At 42.7% G+C, this 27578-nt stretch overlaps 1 protein-coding gene and 2 long non-coding RNA genes across 8 annotated transcripts in view; 2 read left to right on the plus strand and 1 right to left on the minus strand.

The window, feature by feature from the left end:
- The window catches only part of LOC139778451 (uncharacterized), a 92980-nt gene extending 69261 nt beyond the window's left edge, over window positions 1-23719 (minus strand). For all 3 annotated transcript variants that reach the window (XR_011719599.1, XR_011719578.1, XR_011719571.1), the window contains exons 1-3: window positions 23594-23719; window positions 21715-21822; window positions 5979-6060 (exon numbers count right to left, since the gene is read on the minus strand). This is a non-coding gene — a long non-coding RNA (uncharacterized lncRNA). The remainder of the gene's footprint in view (window positions 1-5978; window positions 6061-21714; window positions 21823-23593) is intronic.
- Shn (zinc finger schnurri) overlaps window positions 1-27578 on the plus strand; it is a 144431-nt gene that overhangs the window by 100932 nt on the left and 15921 nt on the right. Inside the window, exon 1 of one of the 4 annotated variants that reach the window (XM_071715535.1) lies at window positions 15173-17798. The exons of 1 other annotated variant lie outside the window; for it this stretch is intronic. In XM_071715535.1, coding sequence (XP_071571636.1) covers window positions 17789-17798 — 10 coding nt within the window. In that variant the 5' untranslated portion in view covers window positions 15173-17788. Of the gene's footprint in view, window positions 1-15172; window positions 17799-23516; window positions 23868-27578 lie in introns of those variants that run through there. 2 more of the 4 variants (XM_071715618.1, XM_071715699.1) reach the window with 2 other exon arrangements.
- On the plus strand, window positions 6517-7631 carry LOC139770439 (uncharacterized). Its single transcript, XR_011717801.1, has 3 exons — window positions 6517-6799; window positions 6901-7100; window positions 7181-7631. It is a non-coding gene; the product is annotated as an uncharacterized lncRNA (long non-coding RNA).

The raw sequence follows: 27578 nt of genomic DNA on the forward strand, positions 1-27578 counted from the left end.
ACTCACACGTACAGCTTCTTTTTTTGGTTATCTTGTCACGATCTTCGATAGAAATCACTAATCACGTTATACGTACGAGTGTCATTAACGAACCGGATTAATATAACATATACTTGTGCAACGATTGAACACGGGCGCAACGATAAGATCGGAGAACGTCGCCGAACTTTCTCCGAGGATATAAAACGGTTAAATTATTCATTTATATCGATGTCTCATAATTGGCGCGATGATTGGTCAGTAAAAGGAGCAGTTAACGCAATAACGATACCAGCGGATATAGATAAATAATAATTGATTCAAAGCAGATATACTAATAATAAGATAGATGACCAGAACTTTAATATATATAAATATATTTTCCACATTGGATACTGTTACAAAAAAACATTACACGTCTTCCAAACGTGATTTTGAAATTAATTAATTCAATAAGCAATAAACAGATAAAATTTCTCGATCCTGTTTTTTTGATTGTATAATTGTGAGAGGATATTTTTAGATTTTTACACAAAATTTCATGAATATATATCGAGATATATGTAATTATTATACGCAGCAATTACAGTCAACACCATATTCACAAATATTATGGTTTGTCAGAAATTCCAAAGAAAACAAGATAGATAAGCTACAAATATTTCGATGTTTACTCACATCGTAGTCCCTTCTTCGCGACGCCTAATCTTACGTGACGAAACGATCGCGATAAATCACGATCGCCCTATCGGAGTTTAATTTTTTCTGCCCCCCCCCCCATCTTCCCCCACCCCCGCCTGGCGCTCGTCTGCCTAATCACGAAATTATATCTGACAGCTCAAATAAGTTAATCCGGCCATCGAGATACACTCGCGCTTCTCAGAAAAACAGATCAACAAGAAAGCGCCGCGGTGGCAGGCCGCCGATTTGCGTCATGTGCGCGATGCGCGAACAATTGCGGGAAGGAAGGAGAAAGAGAGAACGACGCGAGATCGCGCGACCCTGAACGTACCGCGACACGTGCTCCCGCACATGTCGAACGATGAAATTCGGAGCGACGACACGGCTGACGTAGAGCATTATTAGTTCTTCGTACACAGACGTCAACGCAATAGTTATCTTCTAAGAAAAAAATTGATTCGTCACGTGATTTTTTTCTGCATCAACTTGTCTTACATTTACCTAATCCATTGCGTAATTCAGAGTTTATTAGCAGTAATAAGGATTGTTATCGCCACGGCTGTTGCCTTTTAAAATGTTAACGAAAAAGTCTGGACCGGCCTTAGGTATTACACGTTTCGTGGAGTTAACGAAATAAAATTAATAAAAAAAATTAATAAAATAAAGTATAAAAAAATTTATGTCAGATTTTATTAAAACCTCGCAATATAAAATGAAAAGCCAATAACGGCGGTAAGATCTCTGTGACTTTACTTCTGGTTCATTTACCGACTTGTTATTTTTATTAATTATTTTCATACACACACACACACATTGATTTTTGTGTAGAAATGAATGAGCTTATCCCAGTTCGAAGGCGCTCGTTTATCACAGATAGATGCGTAAACAGGGAACAAAAATGAAGTGAAGAAATAACGGCAGATATATACGAGAGCGATGACAAACAGAAGACCAGATATTCGGCGAGGATTGACAACATCGTTTATTTATTCAGCCTGAAGACTATCGCGTACGCATCTTATAAGCCGGATTCAGATCGAATGAACGAGCGCGAACAACCGCGAATGAACAACTCACTTGAATGGGTACGCACTCATTGAAACAAGTTGTTCGTTAGGTACCTTTAGAGGGCGGGAAAAAAAAATTTTTTTTTTTACTATTTTTCCCTTATTCAACACACCAAATTTTGCCTGAAAACATCAAATAGTTTGTGTTTTTTGGGTGGTCGATATTTCGACCACCTCCGCCCTCTAAAGGTTAAGCCCGTTAAGCTATCTAAGCCAAATTATCAGAACACAAAAAATTTTATATGGAATTAATTTGCTAATTATTTGCTATTTTTTGCTTTTAAAAGTAATTTTTTTGCTCCAGCTATTAAAAATTTACAAAGGGCTGGATAGCTTAATATACCTTTGTTCATTCGTCTTTGCTCGTATTCACTTACTTGGTCTGGATCCAGGTTAAGAGGTCTTTTCACGCCCAGACAATACTCGCAAATGGATACTTTTAAACTTTATCTTCCCTTCTAACTCTCATGAAAAATTCTATACGATAATATACATTCAACGCACAGCTTCTCTTTCATTCAGAAAAATATATCTTATTGTTAGTAAGCATTATCTCCGTTTGAGGCGTCAGTAAGTGTCGACAGTTTAACGAATCCTACAGATAAGAGAAAAAAGAATGAACTCGTCTCAATCAATCATTGTTTTACGGATATTGTGCTCGGAACGGATAGGCATCGATTCCATGTCGGTAGCGAGAAGTTACGCGAGGCGGTTTACTCTAGATAAGATTACGGGCTCATTGTTGTTTACGTGTCATCATTGTAACTACATGACAGGAGGATGTGCGGGATCGTGACACCATGATTCTCTCGTTCTTGGTTATTAAGTGTAACCCGATACACTCTACACTCGCGATAAAAGCCTGTTCTGATATTTATGCCGTTAATGATCACGCCATCGATACCGCAAAATTGTTTCCTATTTTGAAATAGGAATTATATGAAATAGTTCATTAATTGTTCTTTTTTATTTCGAATATATAAATCGCATAAAGCTATAATGTTTGCTATAAAGAATATTTTACAATCACTGCATAGTTTAATAGCGTACTCTAAAGATATAAAATAATCGAAATTGATATCGTGTATCACAATGATATCGTGTAGAATTCGCACGTGATTACACGAGTACCAATCTGTCATCTGTCGATGTCTACATCTCACTGGCAATTAATATATCTCACATATTTCTTGTCAGAATTATTTTTAATAACGCACATTAAGAATTATATATATTTCAAGTATTTCAATATAATAGCAACTGATGAATTTTAAGATAATCTATATAAATGATTTTATTCCCCATTACAAAATATTTAATGTTCACTGTGCTTAATTTTAAATGACATAAAATTAAGTTATTAATAAATGGAATAATTTACGAATACTGCTTTCTTTCTTACCTTAGTTTATTTCTAATACTTAATCTTGGAAAAATATATTAAAAGGCTAAATGCGCACATACAGATCTCAAGTTATATTCAAAAGATATTTAAGAAGAGATAAGAAAAGAAAATAATACACTAAATATTAATACCTTTTTCCTACTGTGTTTTATAAAATTATTTATTTTTATCTCACATAAATACAATGTTTTGAAGTATCTTGAAATATTCAGTCTTTGTTGTCCATGAGATATGAGAAAGAACACTGTGTATGAGAACTTAAAACTTTATATTCCACAAATATATCAATATTTTACTTATCATAGTTATTTTATTTCCTTTTTTTATCTTTATTTTTTATTATATATTTTTGGGTATAGAAATCATTTTTATTTTGCAAATTGATACGGTCACCGTTTATCACTTTTTGCCGAGCTTACTCTATAAAATATTTCTTATTTTTTTATGCTTGCAAAAACAGCAACTCGCACTATAAATTTCAAGCTACCGGAATACCCTGTAATTATTATTCTGTGATATAATAATGACATGTTAAATGATAAGTTTACGTAATGAGTTCTATTTTATGAATTTTGTATGTACGTGAGTCCATCTTCATATAAATCGATGAGTAATCCAAGATTAAATATTCCAAGATTAAATATAGATTCTAATCCATTCCAGCTCATCCGCTTTAAGGTAACGGATCTAGAAAAGATTACATATTTATCCACAATTTATTCTTATATCTTAATCTGTTTTTTTTTCCTCGAAATATATAGCATGGGATATAAAATTATTAAAACAAAGATATCCCTTCCGATAAAGTGATCGTCGCGCCTCAACGCGCTTACAAGTCTTATATAGAAGAGTCAACTGATGCAGGTTGTGATAATCGCTAATTACAGGAAAGAAACAGGGAACGATAGCATTTGACAGCCTCCAGTACTTGTCGTGATCGCGTTTCGAAGGATAATACGACGGGGCGGCTCGCGTCATTACCTGTCGATTCAAATTCTCGCACAAATGACAACAATATAACTGAGCACAAGTAGTACGCCGCACCCCGCGAGTAACAGTACGCCGTGCACACGTACTGGAAACGCACAAAAAAGAAAATACAAGCACCGAGCAGCCGTCCAGCCAGGTCTCCGTCGTTACAAAATATTCTATCGACGATATTTAACTATATGATTAAATACCGAATATCCTTTCTCCTTTATACTTCAAGCAAGCTTCGATAAACGAGGTATTTCGCATGCTAAAAATTCTAACGTTCATCCAAAGAATAAAATTGAATTTTATTTTGACGAAAAAGATACTCGCATAAGATTATTTTATTATTCTTTGCAAATTTTTATGTTTTGAAAGGAGTAAAATTGTATGAAAATAATAATTGTAAAATTAAGAATTTCTTATTAGATCTTTTCAATAAAATAAGAAAGTAAAATTTAATTGAAAAAACTTAACGATTAATTTTTTTAATTTACTAGAATCGTGTACCTGGAAAGAAATAATAATAAATCAATTTTAATTTTCCAATTATACCAAATTATAGAAGGTAAATTTTATTCCTCATATTGCGATCTATTTAATACTGAATTTATTACCTTTTTTAAGTAAAATAATTAAGCAATCATTCAAATGCATTTTTAAAAAGATAAATTTTGATGCGTGATTTCCATACGATACCATTAGCCTTTAATCGTTTATAACTCGAAAATTATTATGGTATCGTCAGATACTATATCAATATCGTCAGATTGGGATTTTCGAACTTTAATCAATTTCTAGAATACGCTATTAACACACCGATATCAAGTAGATTAGCCCTCGATCGGGCATTGCCTGTCGACCGTAGAGAGTGAGATTGACCAACGCTACGCGCACTCGAATTCTCTTCATGCGCTCGGCCGACTCTTCTCTCGTCGTTAATTTCTTTCTTCTCTCCGCGCCGCCGGCCGCGACTAATTAAACCGCAGAAGCTAATCGCGGAGGCTGAGAAGGCATGGAACTGCGTCGCGTGGCAAAATACGTCGCCATCAACATCGCCGCGATTCTCTCGCTCTCTCGGCGTCTTGCGTTTAGCTCTGGCGTTTCGCAACGCGATAACGCATCTGCGTGACGAACACTTCCATCGTGGGTTTCGCTGACCGCGATGTGCCGCTCGCCGGACATCGCGGAGCCGTCGTAGTAATAATCTAAAGTCGCGTGCACATCGCGACCGGCGAGATGAACTCATGTTTGTAACGATGCAATCATTCACTCCTTAACGTCTGGCGACGCGACACTTTTTTTTTCTCAACTCTTGATAAGTGTTTCGAAATGTGTTCTTTATATAAATATCACATTGCAAAAATTAAGATTATCATATATCCGTCAGTATATATCATCTCGTATACAAAAAATCACAGGAAATGCAAAACATTTGTACAATCATGAATCTCGCTCGTGTAAAATATGCGCACGATTGCTAGAGCCCAGATTTCATTGCGGCCTAAGTGCGAATTTTGCGACAAGTGAGCTTTTGACATTTCACATTTACATAATCAAACGATGGCTTAAAATAGAACTTGCATTCTGTGCTGAATTTTTATTGTAAATCAAAAGGAAATCAAAACGTGAAATCGTCCTATTGGGATCTGTTATTCAAGTACGTAAATGCATAAATCGGTCTGAGATCACCGCGTTCAATAGTCAGCCGCGTTAAAGGTAAAATACAAACATATGTAACTCTATAAGAATCGATAAAGCTCAGCGCACAAGTGTGTACGTGGCTTCATGAACCGTTCGTTCCGTTTGACGTTCATTGAGGGTCCTTCGCGCGTTCGCAAGTGGAGAATGGAAGCGCAACTTTTTCTACTTACCTGTCTGCCGTTTAAGCTGCATGCGTTTTAAGAGGCCATTTCGAGCACTCCCCAGCAATCGATAAACCAACCGGTCATATACCTGTGTGGGCAAAGTAGACACTTATTACATATTCTCTTGTAACCCAAAAAACACATTTGATTACAAATCTCATAATATTATAGCCATCCATGCGATTAATAAGCATCGTACATCATGTACGTGATTATTATCGCTGTATTTATTCAAGAGTGTATCCATGTCCATGATGATCTACGTAGATTGTGACAGTGCAATCCTAATCGAAAGATATCTAACACTTTTCAGAAAAAACAAAATGTTGATGAACTTTCGATTCTTTATATCGTAAAGTGTAAAGAGAGAGAGAGGGAGAGATGGGATGAAAGAAAATCTCTTTTGATAAGTAATAACGTAAATATATTTCTTATCAATGTTCAATTTCGCGAATATTTCAAACACACCTCGCATTCGATCCGCCTCAACTCTGAAAATTAAGAGTTTTTGCGAAAGGACATGCGAAAGGAAACGATAGTACTCCACCCACGCGATTGGATTGCGACGCATGCTTGCGAGATGCAAAGAACGCGAATGAGAGGGAGAGAAAAAGAGAAAGCAAGAAGAAACGAACGGGTACAACCCGAGCGAGTATGCGAGATTCAACAAGTGCACTCGCGACAGTGGATGAGTCATCGAGAGAAATACAAACGGAGGAATAAAATATTGAACGCGTGGGTCCAGCCGAATATGGGGAAAAAAGTCGTGCGTGATTCAACGCCTGCATAACTGAGAAATCCGATTCCGCGACGTAAACAACCAAAAGGTAAATAAAGATATAAACGCATTGATACCAATGCGTCGCGACGTTCGACGCGTATGACACACGCTTTATCATTACACGCAGTAAAAAAAGACGCTTTGCAGCACTTCAGTTAGCCGGCAGAGGCGCAGAAGATGAAGATTAAACGGGATCAAGACGAAACCTTCGCCCGCGAAAAAATTTAATTATCTCGACGTGACAAAGATGCGTCCTTGGTAAAAAAGGGGGGATGAAAAAATTGGAATATCTCTCTCATACATCATTAGTTTTCTTGCTGGGAATAAGAGCGATTTTTAAAATATATGTAAATATCCGGATTAACAATACAATACGAAATAGAATATAATAATGACGTGTGTAAGAAGAAATCATATATTTATTTAGTCACAGATACTATGAAACGATCAATTCGCACGGCGCTTGTCTTGACATCGAAGTCGATAGTTATGAAGTCGTGTATCATCGAAAACTGAAAGATTTCAGTAAGTTAAGCATTATCAGGGCAAACAGATAAAATTGGATCAGTTAATTCTAAAAGTGCAACGCGCTTTCGAAACGACTACATTCCGGCGCGTGAAACGCCGTTAAGATGGTCTTCGACGACAACGTAACATGACGATGCGCTTCTTGACTGATAGCGTCGCACGCGAGTCACACCGGACATACAGGGTGTCCCAGAATTACTTCACTTTCACTTCTGCTTCTATCCTAGAAATTAAAGTGAGAAGAGAAGAATGATGACTATTTTCCAACACACATATAACGATATATTATTTTGTTTTTAAAAACTTATTTATAACTACATTAATTAATAATATATGAAGAGAACATCAATTTATTATACAATTCTAAATAAATTATGTTTAAAGTACAGAATTTTACTTAGCCGCTTCAGCTGTGTCTGTAACTCATTTCTTTTAATTTCATGGGTTAATTCGTTTTTGCATAATGCGCCAATTAAAAAGCAGATATATTACTACCATCCTTTGAACGCTGCGCGAGACAACGACTTTCGACCCATAGGAATTCCTTAAGGACGCTGCCGAGACCGACAGGTGCGCGCAACAGTCCTGTACAAGAAAGACAGAAGAAAGGAGAGAAAGAAGGAAATTCGTTACACCTGCGTGTTGCCGCTTCAAGGTTCTCGTCGACGTGAAAGTGTCACGCTCAGGTCATGCAATTTTGTCTAACATTACGCGCCGATGTAAACGGTAGCAATATAACGCTCCGTCGACGCCGCTTACGTAAGAACGAACGCTCGAGGAGAAGCTCGTCTTATCTTCGCGTACGTCAGAAGTCCAGACACGACGTCGGCCACGCCGCCACGAACTCTTAATACGGACATTCCGGGGACAGCGGAAATTCCACGGATATTTCCATCTCACCGCGGAAGCTGCATATCCATCCCACCCTCCTGGCATCCCCACGAGTCTCGCGATCCTTTCTGTCACATCTCGAATGAGTCTGACAAATCATTCGGATACATATACGCGAGAAACTATCCGAACCATCGACATCATCTACGTTGGATCTCGGAAGTTGATTGAACTTGAGTCTTGCTATATTATTATGTGATAAATCAAGATAATCGACTTCATCTACTTATTATTCATAGTGAATGATATCGATAGTTGGAAAGAGCACGTTTGAGAGACAGATAAATATCAGCATGCCAAATTAAACGTCAGAAATATAACAGCGCTAAAAGACTTTCGATTTCCGATCATTTTCACGACCTCGAGTTTCACCGGCATTAAATTTTAATTTCTGATAGCTGGAGGATAGCGCAGAACATATGATCGAAGTTATTTCAGTTACTTATTTAATGTCCATGAAGTCAAATTGAAAATTGATATGACAACTTCCTGATACCTAATATAAACCTAAATATTAACCTATTAATCGCCTAATATCAAGTGGATGTTACAGGAATAAAATCGTGAAAATTCTCTCAAATTCGACTATCTACGATAATTGCTAATTAAATTTGACGTGTCATATTCCATCAAAAACTTATACATTCCGAGATCTCTTCACAACATTCCGAAGCAAAGAAATCTAAACTAAAAACTTTCTGTAGTTGTTATCACTGATTCATGGAACTTCCGTACGCGCTTGTTTGAGCCAGTTCGTGTTTCTATGCGTGATAGACTTTTCACGTTATCACATATGCGATTCGCTTCCGGGAGAATCTCGGGAGAGGTATCGTCATTCGAGCATATGAGAGGCAATCATGCGTGGCCGTATAATCGCCAGGAATATTGCCGTTACGTCGAACCACATAAGTCCTCCGACTTGAAATGAGAGGTCGCCTGATAACCGTCTGACGATTATACATATGGACGATATTGTAACGATGTGATACATGTATATCTTTCTTTCTAAAAATGTGAAAGTATCATTCCGCTTACATCATAATCCTTTCTCTCTTCTCTCCTTTCTCCTCGCAATACGTATCACCGTGCGAAGAGTAGAGGAGAGCGCAAGATATGAGAAACGTAAATGACAATAGAAATTAATTTCTAAATTTAATTCTTTTTTTAATTTCCACGACCGATGCACGAGACGTCCTCGTCTGCACAGTATCAGAAATACCGTGACACCGACGGCGACATTTCGATGAATCGGCATGGCCGATAAATCCAGCCGGCAACGACGACTTTTCCGCCAGCTCTGACCTCCTGCACGCGCATGCGATCTCGCTTTTGCGATCGGATTTCTGCTGCGCCTCGCTCGCTCGTTTCACAATATTGCGTCGCGTCGTTATTTGCCGCGTGCGTGCTATACCAAACATTTGATGAAATCCATTTCGCAAACGAACCGTTCGCTGCCTTTTCAAGCGAAAAAGGATCTACTCGGTGGAAAATGCAAGACTATAAAGTATAAAATATTCAAGCATCAAGATAAAGGTGCGCGAGGACTCGATATTTCGCGTCGTATGAATATTTCAGTAAAGGAAAGAAAAACACTAGGATCCGTTCGCGCGTTTCCAGGGTTTTCATTGTGTGCGTTTGGGCTTAATGCAGTCAGTATTTTTCAGTGAAACCCCTCTCTTTCGCCTTGAGAACTTGGAAGGGCGCAGATGCATCCTTGTCGTTGCATTCCGCTGCATGACCCTCTCGGCTCCGCATCGCTCACCGAGGCGTTCATATCGAACGGGGGGATACCTCGTCGGGCCGAGGCTATTCGCCTGTTCTATTAAGTGCTCCGAGAACGCCGTCCTTCCCCATCCGCGCGCGCCGGCTGGTCGCGATCGAGGCGTTAATGAAATCCTCGCGGCACGGTTAACACAGTGACCTTAAGTAAAACGTCCTCGCTCGCCGTTGCGCCTTTGACCCCCACCGCAAACGGCGCCGAGCGCTCGGCGCTCCCTCAAAGGGAAAGAAGAAAAGAAAGAGCGAGAACGTCGATAGCGCACGAGGACTCTTCCCGGCTTTCCGGAGCATACATCGAGAATGACGAAGGCTGTTTCGTTGAAATTTAGTACCCCGTGAAAAGAAACAGTTAACGTGAATCTTAGAAGAGAGATTATGCTTGTCGCTTGAGGTACAATAATCGTTTCATATTAAAGTTTTATATTTTATTTTCGTTATATATCCCGACACGCGTGAGTTTTGATGACGGAAATGTAGACCGTACGAAATATGATTCGACGTTCTTCTCGAGATGCTCTTCAGCGTTTTTGTACGCCAGAGAATGCCGCGACACGTCGCGTCGGTGACGCATTCGCGCGATATAGACGAATTCTGTTTGACACCGCGTATTTCCTGTACGCAATTCACAAGTATTGCAGCAACACGCCGCAAGAACGGAAGAAAGTGAAAAATTTGACGTGGGTAAATGGAAATTATATAATTTAAACTGAGAAACCAATGGTCGTTCCAGGAAAAAGCAACGATTAAGGCGGAATCTATAGGTACCCAAATACAATTCTATTCCATGAAAAATACAAAATATACCGTATGGACGGGCAGAGTCCTTCATCGTTTCTCTCCATCTCCGTCTCTCCGTCTCTCTTTCTCTTCCTTCTCTCTCTTGTTCTTTTTTACGACCGATTCTTCTCATGGTGAATGCGTGTGCGTGACTGCCATGTGACGAAGCGGATTCATAGTAGTGTGCCCCGATGGAATACCCTACGGAGTGACGTTGGGAAAAGAAGGAGCAAGCCGGAATCACCTTAGGAGGAAGCGAGGAAGAGAGAGGCCGATGGCTCGGCATAGCGAGCGGCGAAGGAGAATAGCAGGGCGAAACGTGGTGGTGAAGCAGTTCGTGGAATGTCTCGTCATCTCGGGGGAACAACAATCCGGGCTTCTCCGGAACTCCGGCGGGGGAACAGGCCTGAGATCTCCACACTGCATCCAACTGGTTGCTGCCCGCCTCCGCGCGTTCGTTCGCTCGTCCGCCTGCTGCTTACTTCGAGTTTGCTATTGCCGACTTGCATCCAATGTGGTGTCCTTAGGTTGGCGAACGTCGCTGGCGATCGTAATAGTCAAACCTTCTCTCTCTTCTCTTTTCCTTACTGCACTAAGCTTTGTCACCTCTGAGTAGAGAAATTTCTGCCTTGATGCACTACAACGTGTGAAGATTATTTCGATGCCAGTTCAGTTCCAAAAATCTCTACTGAAAGTTGCAAGTGTAGCGCGAGTTTCTTGTGATAAAAGTTAACAGTTGATTTTTCCGAACAGAATTATAAAGACGTCGATTATTTGTGCATTATAAATAACTAGAAATGATAATGTACAGATACAACTGCCCCTGTTAATGGCCACATCTTTCCTCAGGTAACTTCATGAAAAAATTAGTTAATAAGTTGGCGGTGACAAAGTGACGAGTAAGAGAGCGAATGGACCAGAGCGAATAATTGAGAAAAAAGTGGAGAAAAAAATATCACTCGGGAAACATCTATTCTGAGTTTATTTTACAACATATCTATATATTAATTTGATCTATAGTTACGGTTTAAAAAATTTGTATTTGAATAAATCTGATCAGAGGCACATATTCTTCGTATTATAATATCCCACGTATTATAATATTCTTCGTATTATATAATCCCACGTATACGAGAAAAATGTGTACTAAATAAGAAGGTCAAAAGGAAAGAATAAAAAACGTTCATGTGTTGAAGTGTGAAAATGTGACCCGGAATAGGTCATGCGCGTAAAGTTTCATTTTTTGACGCACTCCATTTTTTTCAAGCTAAATATATAATAGAATAAAAATTCACGGAAAGTAACATTATTGAAGTTCCATGCAATAAAAACGATTAATGTCAAAGTGCATGTCTAAATCCATTTTGCCCTCAAAATGAATATATTAATTTAACATATTATCGCGTGAATTTCCTTCTTCCACTCATCAATTCGTTTGCTCCTTCTGGAATTTCTCTTTCTTTCTCTATTTCATATTTCAATTTTTATTTTATTTTGTTCCGCGATTAATATCGCATCGCCGATAACGCATCGGACCCCGCCGATTACGGGCGGGTGGGTAAATGGCTCGATTGTTATACGAATCGGTGATACCATGAATGAAGTTCGTTAAATGCCTTTCGCGAAAACGGGCTGGCGAGAGAGCCAGAGCTGGTGGTGTATCGGAATGTATTCCGCTAATCGTATCATTCGTAGCGCCGAACTCGCGCTAATAGCACCGCTCACAACCGCCGCAATTTGTATTCTTTCGCCTTAATTACCGGGCTCTCGCGATAACAACCGTTCGCCCTGGGCGGGCACACGTTGCGCGCCTCGTGCCAATTAGCCTGCCTTTGTGTCGCTCAATAATAATCACGTCGGCCGGCCGCGCTCGAAAGGGCCGCTCGCATCGGTGCAATTCGCTGCACCCTAAAGACCGGCCGATTGACGCTCCATAACGGCCCGATAAATTCATAGTCAGATTTGTATTTGTAGGTATTGTATATCCGCATTTCGTTATCCTGTCACGCCCGTTCCACAACGGGACGCGCTACAAGATCGACTGAAGCGCGATCCGCAAACACAATCGGGTCAAGTCCACTTTTGACAAAATTCGATTCGTTCCGCTTTTTTTTTTACCTCAACATTCGTACGCCAAAATCCCGTTTGCCACTCGTGCTTTCGACATTTCAATCGTACGTACGTGACTATCAGAAAAATCGCGGCGTGCTATTTTTCGAAAACAAATGCATCGGAAATCTACATATACGTTATAAGAGCTTTATTTAAAACCATAAACGATTGTATGTGTTTCAATATGTTCTTTCATGTCCCAGTTGTTTGTTACTGAATAACATTTTATCCAGATATACGTATAAGCGTGAAAGCGGATTTGACTCAATTTTATATATGCCGTCTTCTTCCTACGTCCAGTTAACAAAAGTAACTTGTTGCACACACGATATTGCGCAGTCGATGATCGCCCACGATTATGAGACGCGTGTGCGTGAGAACGGCGACGGTGTTGCGTTTCAGACACGATCGATGAAACGTTCGCAAAGTGTGGCGGAGACCGGAGACTCTTTCATGCTCCGCGCGACGGAATCGTTAATTATACCTCCGACTGATTGTCCTTGAATGACGAATCGCCATAACTGTGTATCGTATTAACCACTAATTGCAACGGAGGTCAAACGAAAATTTACAGATGGTATCGCCGGATCGCGCACCTCCCAATAATTTCGTAATGCGAATACCGTTAGGCACTGACGGAATAACACGTGATTTATAAGTGCGAACGCAATCACGGAATGTCAGTCTTAAAATTCATAGCGCACTCCATGTAATGTTCTTTAACATCTGAAAAATATGAATATAAATACATACGCTTCTAAATATACATCTGTTTTCATACAGTTATAAAAGATTTCTAAAACATTCTTCTTAGCATATGACTTCACAAGGTTTCATGCTATTCCGCGAATAGCAGTCCGTAAATACTCGGAACATTTTAACGGGTAACAGAAAATCCGACTTGAAAAATTTTTTTAGAGTTTGTGTTATTCTTTGTGCGTGCCCTTTGAAAACTTTCCTCGGGGAGTTTGGTTCCTCGAAGACCAGCTGTCCTTCCGGGTGAGAGATTTGTACGTAGTTGGCAGATAACAGCGGGGTCTCTCTCTTCCCGGTGCGAGCCTCGGAGTCTCGGAACGGGAACGATGAAACATAACCGTGACGGCGGTAAAGAGACGGAGGAAGAGAGACCCCGCGTGCCCTTGGCTGTTAGCGATCCGGAATAGATAAGGCAGATTATCGCGCAAGATCCCCGTCTTTCTTCGTCTGGGGCGAGGCGCCCCTCTATTTTCACGGTTTTATTTATAGCGTTTTGTTTGGGTGCCGTCGCCAAACGCCAAAGCGACTGAATATCTCAAAAAGCACGCTCTAATCCGCCAAACGACGCTTGGCTTGCCGGCCGCAAAAGTGGCACCCGACGATGATTAAAATTGGAAATCGGCCGCAGTCGCTAATCTCGGCGTTTGAATGGAAGTCTCGCGGCGGAGGGGGAGGCCAGGCGTTTTACAAACAGGTAACGTTACACCGCAATGCGCGCCGCGGAAACAGGTTGCATCGAGATTGTACGTGCGGTTGTAAATGTAGGCAAATGGAGAAACGTGAATTGATCAGGAAGAAAGGAGCTCTCGAACGATCGCGATTGATTTATCTCCGTTTCTTGCGAAACGGTGCAAGTTTGACGAAACACTCGGCTAACTCAAAGAACGATCAACTCTTCGATTAGCGATCCTTGGCTTGCACGAGAGAGAGAGAAAGAGAGAAAGAGAATTGTAATTGTTTATTCAAACTCTTTGACCAATTCTCGACTATTCGACGAACGGCTCCAAAAATAGGAAAGAAAATACAAAGCAAACCCAAGCCAAGGATCTATAAGCCAGGGTCTCGGCGTTCACGTCGATCGTGATTTCGCGGTAGATTTTCCATTTCGCGCGCGGTTCCGCCGTTGACGACGGCAAGGCCACGGTTAAAACCCTCATTATCGTCTTCCAATATGACGTGTAACGCGCCGATTCTCCGTGGTGCTCATACACGTAAGACGTAAGAGAAGGCGCGCCGCGCGGGGCATATCTACGTCCCTGAGGAGAGCCTCGTATCTCGTATCTGAACTCTCTTCTCCCGCTTCATCTCTATCCCTCTCTCGGTCTCTCTCCCTCGCTCTCTCGGGGTCGCTTGGGCTTTCTCATATTTACTCGCCCCGTCCCTTCGTCCCTCACGCTCCATGGTGCTAACTCCCTACTAGAGGATCGTGCGCCGATCCCGTCTCCCCTACTACCATCTACCATCGCGTCGACGGCCCTCAGTGCGCGTTCGATACACGGAATCGCCTCGTGGTTCTCGGAAGGCAGTAGACTGTCGTCAACCACGCCAGACGGCGCACCGCTCGCACGCTCTCTCTCTCTCTCTCTCTCTCTCTCGTTGCGTATTCGCCTACTGGCTCTGGCTCTGGCTCACCCACGGGGCTACCTCGCCCCCGACCCTCTCCTCATTCCTTCTCTCGCTCTCTCTTTCTATCTCCCCCTCTCTCTCTCTCTTCCTCCTCTCCGTCCTCCTCTCTTCCTCTCCCCTCCCGCCACTACTCCATACACTCTGTCTCGCGGCGCGGCTGCGGAGCCAGCCAGCTACACGGGGCCCGCCAGTTACGCAACAATAACAACGCCGTGAGGAGGTGCGTAGCGTCGTGCGGCGCGCGACACCGCAACGCGACACCGTGGATCGTGCGTAGTGTGTCGACCGTTCACGTTTCGCGGGGAATCACTTGTTGACACCGACGCGGGTGAGACGGAGCGACCCGCGCGGATCACCGGATAAGAACGTTAAGGGGAAAACGGAGAGGTGATCGTCATCGAGATAAAATCGGCTTTCGCGCGCGAATTCCAACGCGCGGCCAGGAGCGAGATCGACGGGAGTGACTCCGTGCGTGCCGATTCGCAAGAATCGAACGCGATCGAGAGTAAGGTGACGTGTGTGAGAAAAGGTGCGAGAAAACGTGCGAGAGTGCGCGATTTGAGTATAGATTGCGAGATCTTCGGAGAACAAGGAGAGACCATAAACGGGCGCGCGAGAGTGGAAGATTCGCGCGGGGCACAGAAGGGAGGAGATTCCGAGGGAATTCCGATCGATCGGGATCGAAAGCGAGAAAGCGTGACTTCAAACGCCGGTCGTTGCACGAGGGAAACGCGTGAGGCAACTTCGACTTCATCGGCGGGGAAAAAATCTCGCGAAGCCGGGGGACTCGCGAATGTTACACACTCGGATGGAGAATACGCTGCAAGTGTCGATCGGCGCGGTAGATCGGTGAGGAGCGTCAAACCGCACACCGGATCGAGTAGTCGGCAACTCGCCTCCGATCGATGAATGGAGCAGTAGTGACGTGTTATCACGCGGCGAGTACGAGAGCGGCCACGAGGACAGAGATCGGCGAGAGGTGCGCCGATCGGTCGATAGATTATCGGTGAATCACGAAAGTCGCACGCCAGGAGTTTGAGATCGAGCATCAATCTGGTACACGAGATCTCCGGCGGCAAACGAGGTCGCCGCGTCGCGCCGATAGATCGGCCGGAGAATCCGCTACCGATTTCTCGGGAGGGAGACCCCGAGGAGAGGAGAACGCGCGTGAGACGCTCGCGAGCGTCTCCCCGCTGCCGCCCGCAACCCACGGCGACGCGTTTAGGCGCCAATGACGTCACCGTGCGAGTGAGACCGCCGGCGGGGGAATTCGCGGTCGGAGTTTCTCGCCGCGCGCGCGGCACGTTTACGCGTGTCCCCGACGCAACGCGACGCGACACGACGCGACGCTCGGCAGTGCCGCGATCGCCGGCAATGGTAGCAGCGGTGGTAGTGGTGACCGCGCGGCAGTAGCGGTGTGGTGATCTTGTTCCTCGTCGTCGTCCGTCGTCGTCACCTCGCGGTGGGGGCCAGGATACCCCGTGGAATCCGCGGTGCGTGCGAGTGGCCGATTACACTTTTCTACGTATGTATATGTCGCTGGTCGGCGGGCAATGACTAACCGCGCGCGGCCGATTGCGCTAACGAGAGATATCATATCCGTCGACTCCGGAGCTGCCGATTCGGAGCTATCGCCGTTGTCGTTATCGTCGTCAGCGCCGGTCAGACGGGATTTGCATAGCAAACAGATTGACGCGCTCGTAGTAAGTGGATAACGAGAAGCGAGAAATCGCGCGCGTACACCGTATATAGCGCGAGAGATCGCGGCCGCTTGTGTGCGGCTCGTACGCGGGTGAGTGTGTGAATATCGCTCAGTGCGTACATGCGTGCGTGCGTGCGTGCGTACGACTGGCTCGCGGTGCCAGCAGGAGGGAGAAAAAGAGAGAGAGAGAGAGAGAGAGAGAGAGAGAGAGAGGGAGAGAAAGAGATAGAGGATACGACGGACGAGGCAAGTGCGGAGCTTAAAATAGAAGAGTGACTTCGGTTTAAGTACGTGGCGGGAGGACGGAGCGAGTAAAACGAATCGGAAAAGAGAAGGGTAGATGTTGTGCTCACTTTTTCCCCACCTCCGCGTTTCTGTGATACGTTCGAATTCTACGTTTCTCCGTGGGTGAAAGAGGGAACAACGGGAGAGGAGACGACGAGAGAGAGAGAGAATACACATACACGCACACATATATTACATTTATATATAAATATCTCGCGGTGGAGTGTGTTTCTTCTGTGATAATTCCTATAGTGCGTATTGTAGTGGTAGAACGCGAGAGAGGAAAGAGAGAGAGAAAGGGTGACCGTGTCTCTCACGCGCGCGACACTTTTCTCTTTTTCCCGCCTGTGTGTCGTTGGGAAAAAAGGAAAGAGGATCCGTGTCGATCCTCAGCGAGGCAGAGATCGCGCCTCCAGCAAGCGAGCGCTCGCCCATCGGAAAGGAGGCGTCGGCTCGCTCTCTGTCCCACGCGATGGATCGTGACTCGTGTTCGTATTTCTGCGGAGGCTGCGAGAGGACCGCCGCCGAGGGCCGAGCTATGCCGATGGAGTAACAAGTGAGCGGCGAAGCGGCGTTGCCATGACGACAGGTGAACCATGAGTCTCTCCCCGTAGTTCCCTCCCGCCTTGTCCTCCTCTTCCGCGGCCCCCCTCACTACAGTCACTACCAGTCCCCCTGCTCTCTCGTCCCACCGTCACTCTCCGCGCGGCATGTTTGTTGTCCCTCTTTTCCTCTGACCCCGTATACTCGCGAGATATGATGCGACAACAGTGCCTCTGTCTTTCTCTCTCTCTCTCCTGTTCTCTCGCGCATTGTGGACGTGCTCTTCGATCTCGATCCTCCTCTCCTGGTTCGTCACTCCACACACACACACACACACACACACACACACACACACACACACACACACACACACACTCTCTCTCTCTCTCTCTCTCTCTCTCTCCTCTCTGTCTTTCTCTCTTTTTTCTCCTCTCTTTCTCCTTCTCGACGCTCGCTATTTCGTTCTCCTTTTTCGGTCGCTCCCTTCCTTCTCTGCGGTCTCATCGCCTCGATACACTGACGTGTTTTCGTGATACTCGGAAAGTTGAACGATCATGAGAGAAAGAAGAGAGAGAGAGAGAGAAAGAAGATTAGATTCTTTTCTGACCAGTTTCGTACATTGTGAACAGTGTTACGATCGCGTTGTAAAAATTTACGAGGGATGCTGCGGTCGTTACGTCAAGTCCACCGTCAGCATCGCTGGCTCCTCTATTCGCTCCCCTCCCCTCTTCTTTTTACAAACCGGACCGCGTGCGAGCATCGCGTATACGATAGTAATTTCGGCCTTCAATCTTGCGTGCGCGTGTGCGATACATACGCACATACCTATATATGTGCGCATACACGTTCAACGACATCTTTACCCGAAAGGCGTTTTTGTCACGCTGAAAAGTTTTCCGATAAAAAGAGAGGGAGATACACAGATAATGACAGCAATCGCTTAGCATTATCACCGCTGACTAACGTTTCTATCCTTGAAAATACAACGCAATCTTAACTATAGTCTTTATAGACCTGCAACCACGCTTTATAAGTATTGTTAACTCACTAATTTCTCGCAGACACACGAGAAATAATATTTCCTACTTGTACAGAAATAACATTTTTATGTAAAAAAGTCCGACAATAATAGCAAATAGATTGATGAAGAGAAATAACAATCGTCACACGAACAATTTCCTAGAGATTCATTATATTCTCCTATAGTCTTCCAATAGATTTTTTAATAAAATTGGCGGCAAAATCTCACTTAATAAAAGTCTCATTGAAAAGAAGTAATTTCGAAACACCCGTTAGATCACGAAGAATCAGTACGCAAATTAAAGCTGTAGATAACTCGCAAGTTATAATTAATCGCTGGTCGGTATTTCTCCAGTATATCGCTGGTCGACCACCTCTGGTCAAACAAGTACATGTGAACTTCGAGAGAGATAGGCACGACAAAGTTGCAGAACGAGTAGATGCCGGGAAAACAATTTTTGAACTGCACAGATTATAAGTCCTTCTCTCTCTCTTTCTCTTCGCTTCTTCTCGTCCCTCTGCTCCGAATAATCCTTTGTGAGGATCTCCCCCCTTAAACATATCGGCTTAACTTATTTAAATACATAATAGGCAGTCATAAGAACATTTATTAAATTAAGAACAAAAACCAAACTAATAAAATTATTGTCTATTTGTCTGTTAAGTATTATACAAATTATTAAAAAATATAATTTGATTATCGTAAACATATTTCTTTGTTTTTTTCTCAAAAAAAGTGTTATTATTCACATCAAGTTGTTTGAACCGCTTGTATTTAATTCTTACTTATCTCTAATTTATTTATTAATGACTCAAAAAAACATCTTTTTTAATTGATATTCGTATCATATCTAAATGCGTGAATAGTGAATACTGGCGCTAAAGTATCCAAAGAACATTTTTCAATGTTTTCTAATAACCAAGCGTCGATGGGCATGCTTCTTCGAGTAATCGCTCCGCACTCACGCACGCAACGTCCGTTGGTCGAGCGGCGTTGGATGATGCCGTTTTAGCATGCTTAGCGCGTAGGCCACGCGATATTCCAAGTACGCTGAGCTATTTTCATGCTACGCCGAGAAGACACAGAGAGCGAGCGAGCTCCGCGAGTATAAGACGCCGCGTCTCTCTTATGCCTATAGCGACGGTGACACGACGACGAAGCGGCGGCGACCTACGGCCAAGCCGTATAAAGCCGGAATCAGCCGCACCGCGAGTGGGATCGTCGGAATTTCTCTCGATTTGTCGTCTATTCGTGGAAGGGATTCCCGGGCCGGAGTTGCAAGCCCAAGATTCAGGCTGCAACGCGCGTTACTCCACTCACGGATATTTCTATCCGTGAGTGGAGAACAGTTATTCGAATGCTATGCAAAATTCTCGAATCATTCGGTCTTATGGGCAAATAGCGCGATTCGTGTCAAAACAATGAGCGCTTAAAATAAATATCTGAATCGGAGAGCTATTCGTCTAATTAAGAGACATTGTTTTAATTTCGAGAATATCCGGAGAATATCCACATTCCTTGTCCGCGAAGAGTACTTGTATAATGAAAACGGAACAGAATAAGAGGATGAGTAGTCGCTATAATGCTTAACATTTCTTTGAAACAAGCATAAACACGCAATGAACTTGGCGGCTGTTTTGTGTGTAAACAATAGCACGGTAGCACGCGAAGATGATAGTACAAGCCCGTGGAACAAGTTAAAGAAACGTAGAATGAAGGAGATTTATATTTCTGTAAACAGTCTCGTTTTGAAATGAATTCGACAAGTGATGCTTATAGTAAATGTTAATTTTTAAAGCAGCGTTATTGATATATTTTCTCTCGAAAGTCTATCAATTAGGAAGGCGTATAATTACAGAAACAGCGAAACAGCGTTAAAATGCGTTATAACGAAAATGATCAAAAAATTGAAAATTTCATCTTTTTTTACATCATTTTCCTTATTTATTAATGTGGAAAATAGTTACGAATACAGTAGCAATTGTCACATATACCTATAACGCACAATGTAAACACGATTATGATCGTAAAAGTTTTAATTACAAGAGTATCGATTGCGATAGATAACACCGCGATAACTTCGTTTACTATCAGTTCGTTATGATATCCACGTTTCAGATACCGTGAACAAAATACAGTAACTCGAGTATAAGAGAAATTCTCCCGCGGTTTACCGGAGAATGCCTTCTTTTATATACGGAATATGGAGACGTCAGGCGGTGGATTATTCCCCGACAAGAATCTCAATTGATTGCTCATGTGGAATTTTCGCGCTACACGTAAATCTGACGAAGAAATTCGATCTGTCGTGATATTCAACATGCATTATGCGGAAGAGATCGCCGTTGAGAGACACATTTCGCGGAATCGCTTTTTATCATCGATTTGTTTGCGCAGCTTCTTTTGAGTCGCTTAGAAAACTGCTAAGTAATTAACGCGCCAGTTGCACAAAAAACACAAAAACATTATGTAAAAATGATGCAAAATATTTAATCGCATAAACGCGTTGCGCTAAAAAACCTTGTTATCGATACTTAATCGTAATAATTTATATGTATAACTAAAATGAATTTTATAACTAAAAACATACAAACGCGTATTTTTAAACACGCAGATACTAAACTCTTGCTGCCTTAAATCAAGTCGTATAATTTTTGGAGGGTGTAATTGATGTCAGTGATATTGGTTTTCCCAAAATGGAATTACGAGATCAAATGGAAAACTCGTGTTTCGCGGCGCAAACATCCGCGAGTTAAAATATCTCGCGAAAGGCGGCGGTCGCGCGTGATACAATGGAATTTACTTTACTCGCTATCTGAATTTACTTTAACTGTCCGTGCACCCCCATCGTAAATCCACCGAACTTCATTACGCTCGCTCGGCGATACTATAAACCTGTTACGGTCTTGTAATAAGCTTAAAAGGATTGTACGACACTCACCCATTCTCGCCAGACGTATCCTCCTCTGGTTCTTAATCGCTACCACGTGATCTCTCGAACTTGGCTCCCTCTCATTGAACGAATCGAATGGTGTGATAATTTTTTTACCTGCACATACACATACACGCTACTTTGTGAATGATGACAATGATGACTTTCCATAAAATTTTCACAAAAAGAAATCGATTTCACATCTTTATTAAGGAGTTTAGCCTTGAAACCGTTTTTTATGACAATGAATCACTGGCAGTGCATTAATTTATATTTAATCTCGCCCACTAGCAATAAGAATTAAATCGCTAATTCAATTTCAAGCTAAATGAGAATTCCGACTTTGACGTACGGTGGATTGACGGCGGACATCAAATCGGGGAGATACAGTTATAATATAGCGTATCGCGTTCCACATCAATCGTGACGTGAAGATCAGCAATTGAGACTACTACGTTTAATTGTAGCGAGGCTTATCGCGTTGTTCTTCAACTAGCATTAATAACCGTATCTCGCACGTTTGTTTTCGCGGAAAGGAAGCCACAAGAAACGTTGGCGTGTAGCAGAGTCACTCGCGTCGAAACCGGAAGAATTACGTTATTTACTCGGTAAACACTCGTCCCAATTTTCAAGAACGCTCGCGGTATATACGTTAAATAAATGTCCGTTCTCTCACGGGATCGTCAATTGATGATCTTCGGTGAATTTGCAATTCATAGAGGTGCGTCGTAGTATTTGTAATGAGACGCCGTTCAAATACGAAGAATTCGCTATTAGATTTATCCTGTGCGTCATAGGCACACATGAAAACAGCTATTAGTGATAACGGCGCATTCGTCAGTGATAGAATTATAATTAAACGAATCGGAAGGTAAATATGAAGTCATGTTGTTTACACGACCGATACAGTGACACTTGAATGACTCAATCAAGTCGTTTTCATTTAAAATCTAGAGTACTGCGACCACGTATATCTATTTTTGCATTATTCTTTAGTGTTGAATTATCAGATTCTTATCGACTGACTACACGAAGCTGTGACGATTAAGACAGTGCGCGCAAATTAAATGATGTAATGGCAGAGAATGAAGAGAGCAAAATTAAAATCTCAATCGCTGATTCGCTTTCCCTCGCACAAATATCTAGTCGAATGAAAGCTTAACGATATTTCACCGAAATTAAGATTAACGAGCGTTACTCGCGTTACTTTTAACACGGAGGAATATAAAGTAAATTGAGACAAGAAATCGAAAGTAGAACAAAATTAAAAAATTACAGAGTAAAAGAATGCGTGTGTTGTATGCGCGCAAATGTGTGTACGTATGAACGTAGAAAAACATCCGTATCATCAGTTCAGTCTCGAAGAGAGTCTCGAAGAGAGTCTCCTTTCTTTGGGAAGCACTGGAGTGGGAAGGGAAAGGAGGGATTCCGGATAGGCGGCCGTGAACGTCCTAGGGCACGTAGACGCACGGCGGGGTGCGTGACCCAATCACCCGTTCACCGGCAGCGAGCGAGCGAGCGAGCGAGCGGAGCGGCGTGGATTCGTGTCGAGTCTCTCCGCCGGCGCGCGGTGGGGCGACTACGGGGGACTATCGCGCGGAGCCGGCGCGGCGGAGCGGAGTGCGGTAGCGCGCGCGCAGAGTGTCGGGCGGAATCCCCGAGCGCGCGAGCGAGACCGTTCGCGTGTGTGATTGTGCGCGTCAGTGGTGGCCGTGCGAAGGCCGACGGTAGGGGAGAGAGTTGCTCCGTCAGACGCAAGCAGGCGGCTGATAGGCGCGGGGGAAAGGAGAGGTAGGGAATGCCGCTTCTTCGTCAGACGCACGCGGCGACCGCGACGGCGACGGCGGCGGCGGCGGCGGCGGTGGTTCGGGTTGCGCGCGTGACTCACTTGTACATCGCGGGAATCTCCCGCTCTCTCGCCGGTGGCAGCACCGCACAACCTCGAGAGACCGCGCCGCGTGTGCACGAGTATTACGAGTATACGGTCAGACGGAGAGCAACGAAGAGAGACGGCGGCGGCGGCGGCGGCAACGGCGACGACGGCAGCGGCCACCGCACGATCGGAGAGTTCATCCGGTGCAACGACGCGCGCTTGGCCGCCGCACAGACCCGCTACGCGATACACCAGTGTTTCCCAACCTCGCTTCCGCAGCGATTCTAACGTGATCTAATTTCTACAGGAATATTGTAACGCGTAATAACAATCGTTAATTCGACGATGATTCCAATAATTTAGATGTAAACGAGATGGTTTAATCAATTGGGAGCGGAATAGCGAGTTTTACAAATTGTTGAAACTTTGCACACGTTTGAATCATCTCTGCGTCGTATTACATATCATTCCATAAATATTTAAAATAGTAAAAGTTGTATACTAAATATATTTCAATAAGACAGAAGAGATTGGTTTCCAAATGGTTTACGTAAGAGAAATATTGCGCATCACTGATTTGATTTACGCGAAATGCTGCATTGAGTGGACGTTAATTGGACGACGTATTCGTATATCTGGCACACGCACAATCTGGCGATATAACCACGATAAACGCGACAATAAATATGCTGTCCACATATGTTAAAATGCTATTAACAAACAGTTATAAAATTACTGATGCCGCATCGAATGGATACGCCGGAACAACGCTATCCACGCTATAAAAACCAACATTCTACCGTTACTATCGATTACCGCATCAGTTAAATTAAACTTCACCCCATACCAGCAGAAAAGAATCGAGCAGTTATATCGTAAGCTTAAATAGAATTAATGACCGAGCGGGGAACTGACCCGGGGTCTGACTCAGAATCAACAAAATGTCTCGATGTTTCGGCACGCTCGTTTCTCTTGTTGTAGGATTCCCGCCGAATTCGTCACGTTAAATATTTAAAAGCCCGCGGCATCGCCAAAATTATCTCGTTTCCTCCTCGATGCGGGGAACACGGTCGAAGGATCGGCGATCTCTCGTCGGCGAAAGTCGCGAAACCGCGCAGCCGGTTTCCGCAATCCGGTGTTCGATATAACGCTCTCGACACCACTGATTCACGTACGACGGAATTCCGAGCATTCGCTGTACTTCAGTGCACAGGTGCGGAGAGGCACCAACGTCGTTGTTGTATAATAAAACAGAATGGCGCAATGCCATTCAAGCCTGATTTCCCGTTTATCAATTGAGCCAGATAAGAACGAGCTGCATGGGCTTCTTATGTTTCGCGCAATAATTAATCGACAAGTGGTGGTCGCGTTTTCCTACTTAACTACGCACTACGTGCGATTGATAAAATCGTGTTATACATAAATCATGTCTAACGCGATTTGAATCCCGCGTTAAAACCTGATAATAAAACATGAACAAAGTGAAAGTCATTAAAATCTAATAAAAGTATCAAAATACTGACTTAAAAGCTAAAAACTTAATTGAGATAGAATGCGAAAATTATTATTAGAATGACAAGACTATAATTGTCAATTTTAAGCGCGGCAGTTAAAGTTGTCAAGACTCGTTGACGACATATGATTGATCAACTTTTTTGTAACGTATCGAGACGAAAAATAACCAAGATAAAATTTTGAAGACTTCGCACACATATACAAACGGTAGAGCATTAATTGAGAATCAGACGTGCGAAAATTGAGGCATGATGGGATTAAGTCGCGGTCAGTTGAACGAGCGTTTAACGTGTCTGACGCGTCCGGCATAAAACGATTAACGAATTGTCAGGTCCATATAGCGTACGGTGGCATGATGTACGTTGTACGACGTATACGGCAGACTGAACGAACTATTCATAGGTTGCAATTGGTCGTTTGTACGAGTTTACGCTTCGCCTCTTCGAACTCTCACTCAGGATTAAGCTAATATCGTACGAAACGATATCTACGACTTGCTTATCATGTCCACTTAACACCGAAAATTACATTCTCCACATTTTTTATTTAATAATTTAAAGGAAAAAAAAATGATTAAAATAATCTTAAAATACTGCCTATGTTTTGTCTGATCGAATATGTAATTTTGACTAATTTTTATGCAGATTTTCGTGTTATATTTAGTTAAAAAAGATGCTTATCAAAACTTGGCCACTAAACCCTGATCGCTTGATTTTTGGTGTGTCTACAATCGTGATTTTTGGATGAGAGAAACGTCACGCTTTATTTTTCGATTTATTAGATACGATCGTAAATTGTATAGATTTACCTTACGTTTCCGTTTCACTTTTGGTCAAACATAATAAAATACAACAATGAGAGTTATCTTCACGCGTCTGCTGATGCATCGTTAAGAGAGGGGACCGAGGTCAGGGAGCGAGCTATCAAGATAGAGAGCAAACAGTAATAACCAATACATCAATAAAATATCCAAGCTCGCGTAATCTAGCTCTCTATATTGGGGTTTTATTCGGGCTGGAGAAAACGACGATATGGGCGAGATCGCTAAACTCGTCGACCGAAAGTCCAAAAATAAAACTTTATGCCGTCCGTAACTAATTTTATTCGCGTACAATGGTACGCCAAAAATCTCGTATCTTCTCTGACGCGGTGACGATGGATCTAAAATAAAATGGTAGAGGCAATTTTATTTTAAGCTAATTCCTTTATTTCGAAGAATTTTATTTTAGGAACTTTATCGGTATGATTGACGATATGACGATTCCTTGCGAGATCCATGACATTTCGTAACAAAATTAAGAAACGGATGGCAGATGAAAATGATTCTCGCATAAAACCGCATTACGATTTTCGGGATATACCGTAGTACTTGTCAATTGAAATTCCGGATGAAAAGTAGCAAATGTCAATGCAAGATAAGGTCACGTCGATTTTTATTCGTCTATGTCGAAATAAATTGAAATCTTACGATTTTATTAATTAAAGTTCTGTGAAAGCTATTGACGAATAAACTCTTCCATTTTTCATATATAGAGGTTTATCTGAAATACATTTTTTATTGTCTCCCACACATTTTTGTCTTCCGAAACAAATTATAGGACATAATTTATTTTAACGCGGTTTTTCTTTTCCTATAACCACATGAAAATTATCAAGCTGTAACAGGGTACCTATTAAATGTTATTTCGCTTACGCTTCTTACGGAATTAAACGCATCCGTGGAGTCCAGCGCGTTATTCGCAGAGAAATAACTGCGGCGTATTTTATACTACCGAGTATAGTCCCGACCAAAATCTGCATCTGCGTTTGTGCTCGAAATGCAAACAAAACGTATCGTGACCCATTTTCGTCGCTCTGCGGACTGTGCTAGTGCATGCGAGCCGTATTTATTGCGCTGCCATACGCGTTCGCAAAGTATATTCGTTACCTGGCAGCTTGGGCGAGTATATGCGCGTATAATGCACGAATAACTTCAATAACAAGCTGTAATTTCAGGCAAATATTTGAGAGGTCGTTAATTGAACAATCCGAAACTCCGAGCGATACACTCTCGACTATAATATCCTTTCGCTGTTCATCTCTTTTCAATTTATCGACGTTATCAGCCTCGATTTGTAAAACGCCGATACAATTAAAACGCGAAGGAAGAATAGTATTTCTTCAACGTTCACGGATAATCCTACTATTATGTTATGTGCTCAATTTGGAAGAACTTCCTAACTTTTAACCTATGTAAATTGCAAATTATAATGCAGCTATACTCTTAAGATATGAGTCAAAATCTACTGTTGAATATTGACCTGATACAGTATATGTATCATTATGTACAGTACTGTTATAAAGAGACTCGTACTTCTTTACAGTCAAATAATATTGTGTACACACTACTGCGACACACAGACGCCTTATGCAAATTTGCGATAGCGTGAAAATATCACCGGCGATGCCGATGATTCAGTTTCCTCGCGCACAAACTTTTAAGTCC

Source organism: Temnothorax nylanderi, unplaced genomic scaffold (assembly GCF_030848795.1).
Source record: "Temnothorax nylanderi isolate EJ_2023f unplaced genomic scaffold, tnyl_v1.0 TNYL_tig0001_pilon, whole genome shotgun sequence".
Lineage (NCBI taxonomy): Eukaryota > Metazoa > Arthropoda > Insecta > Hymenoptera > Formicidae > Temnothorax > Temnothorax nylanderi.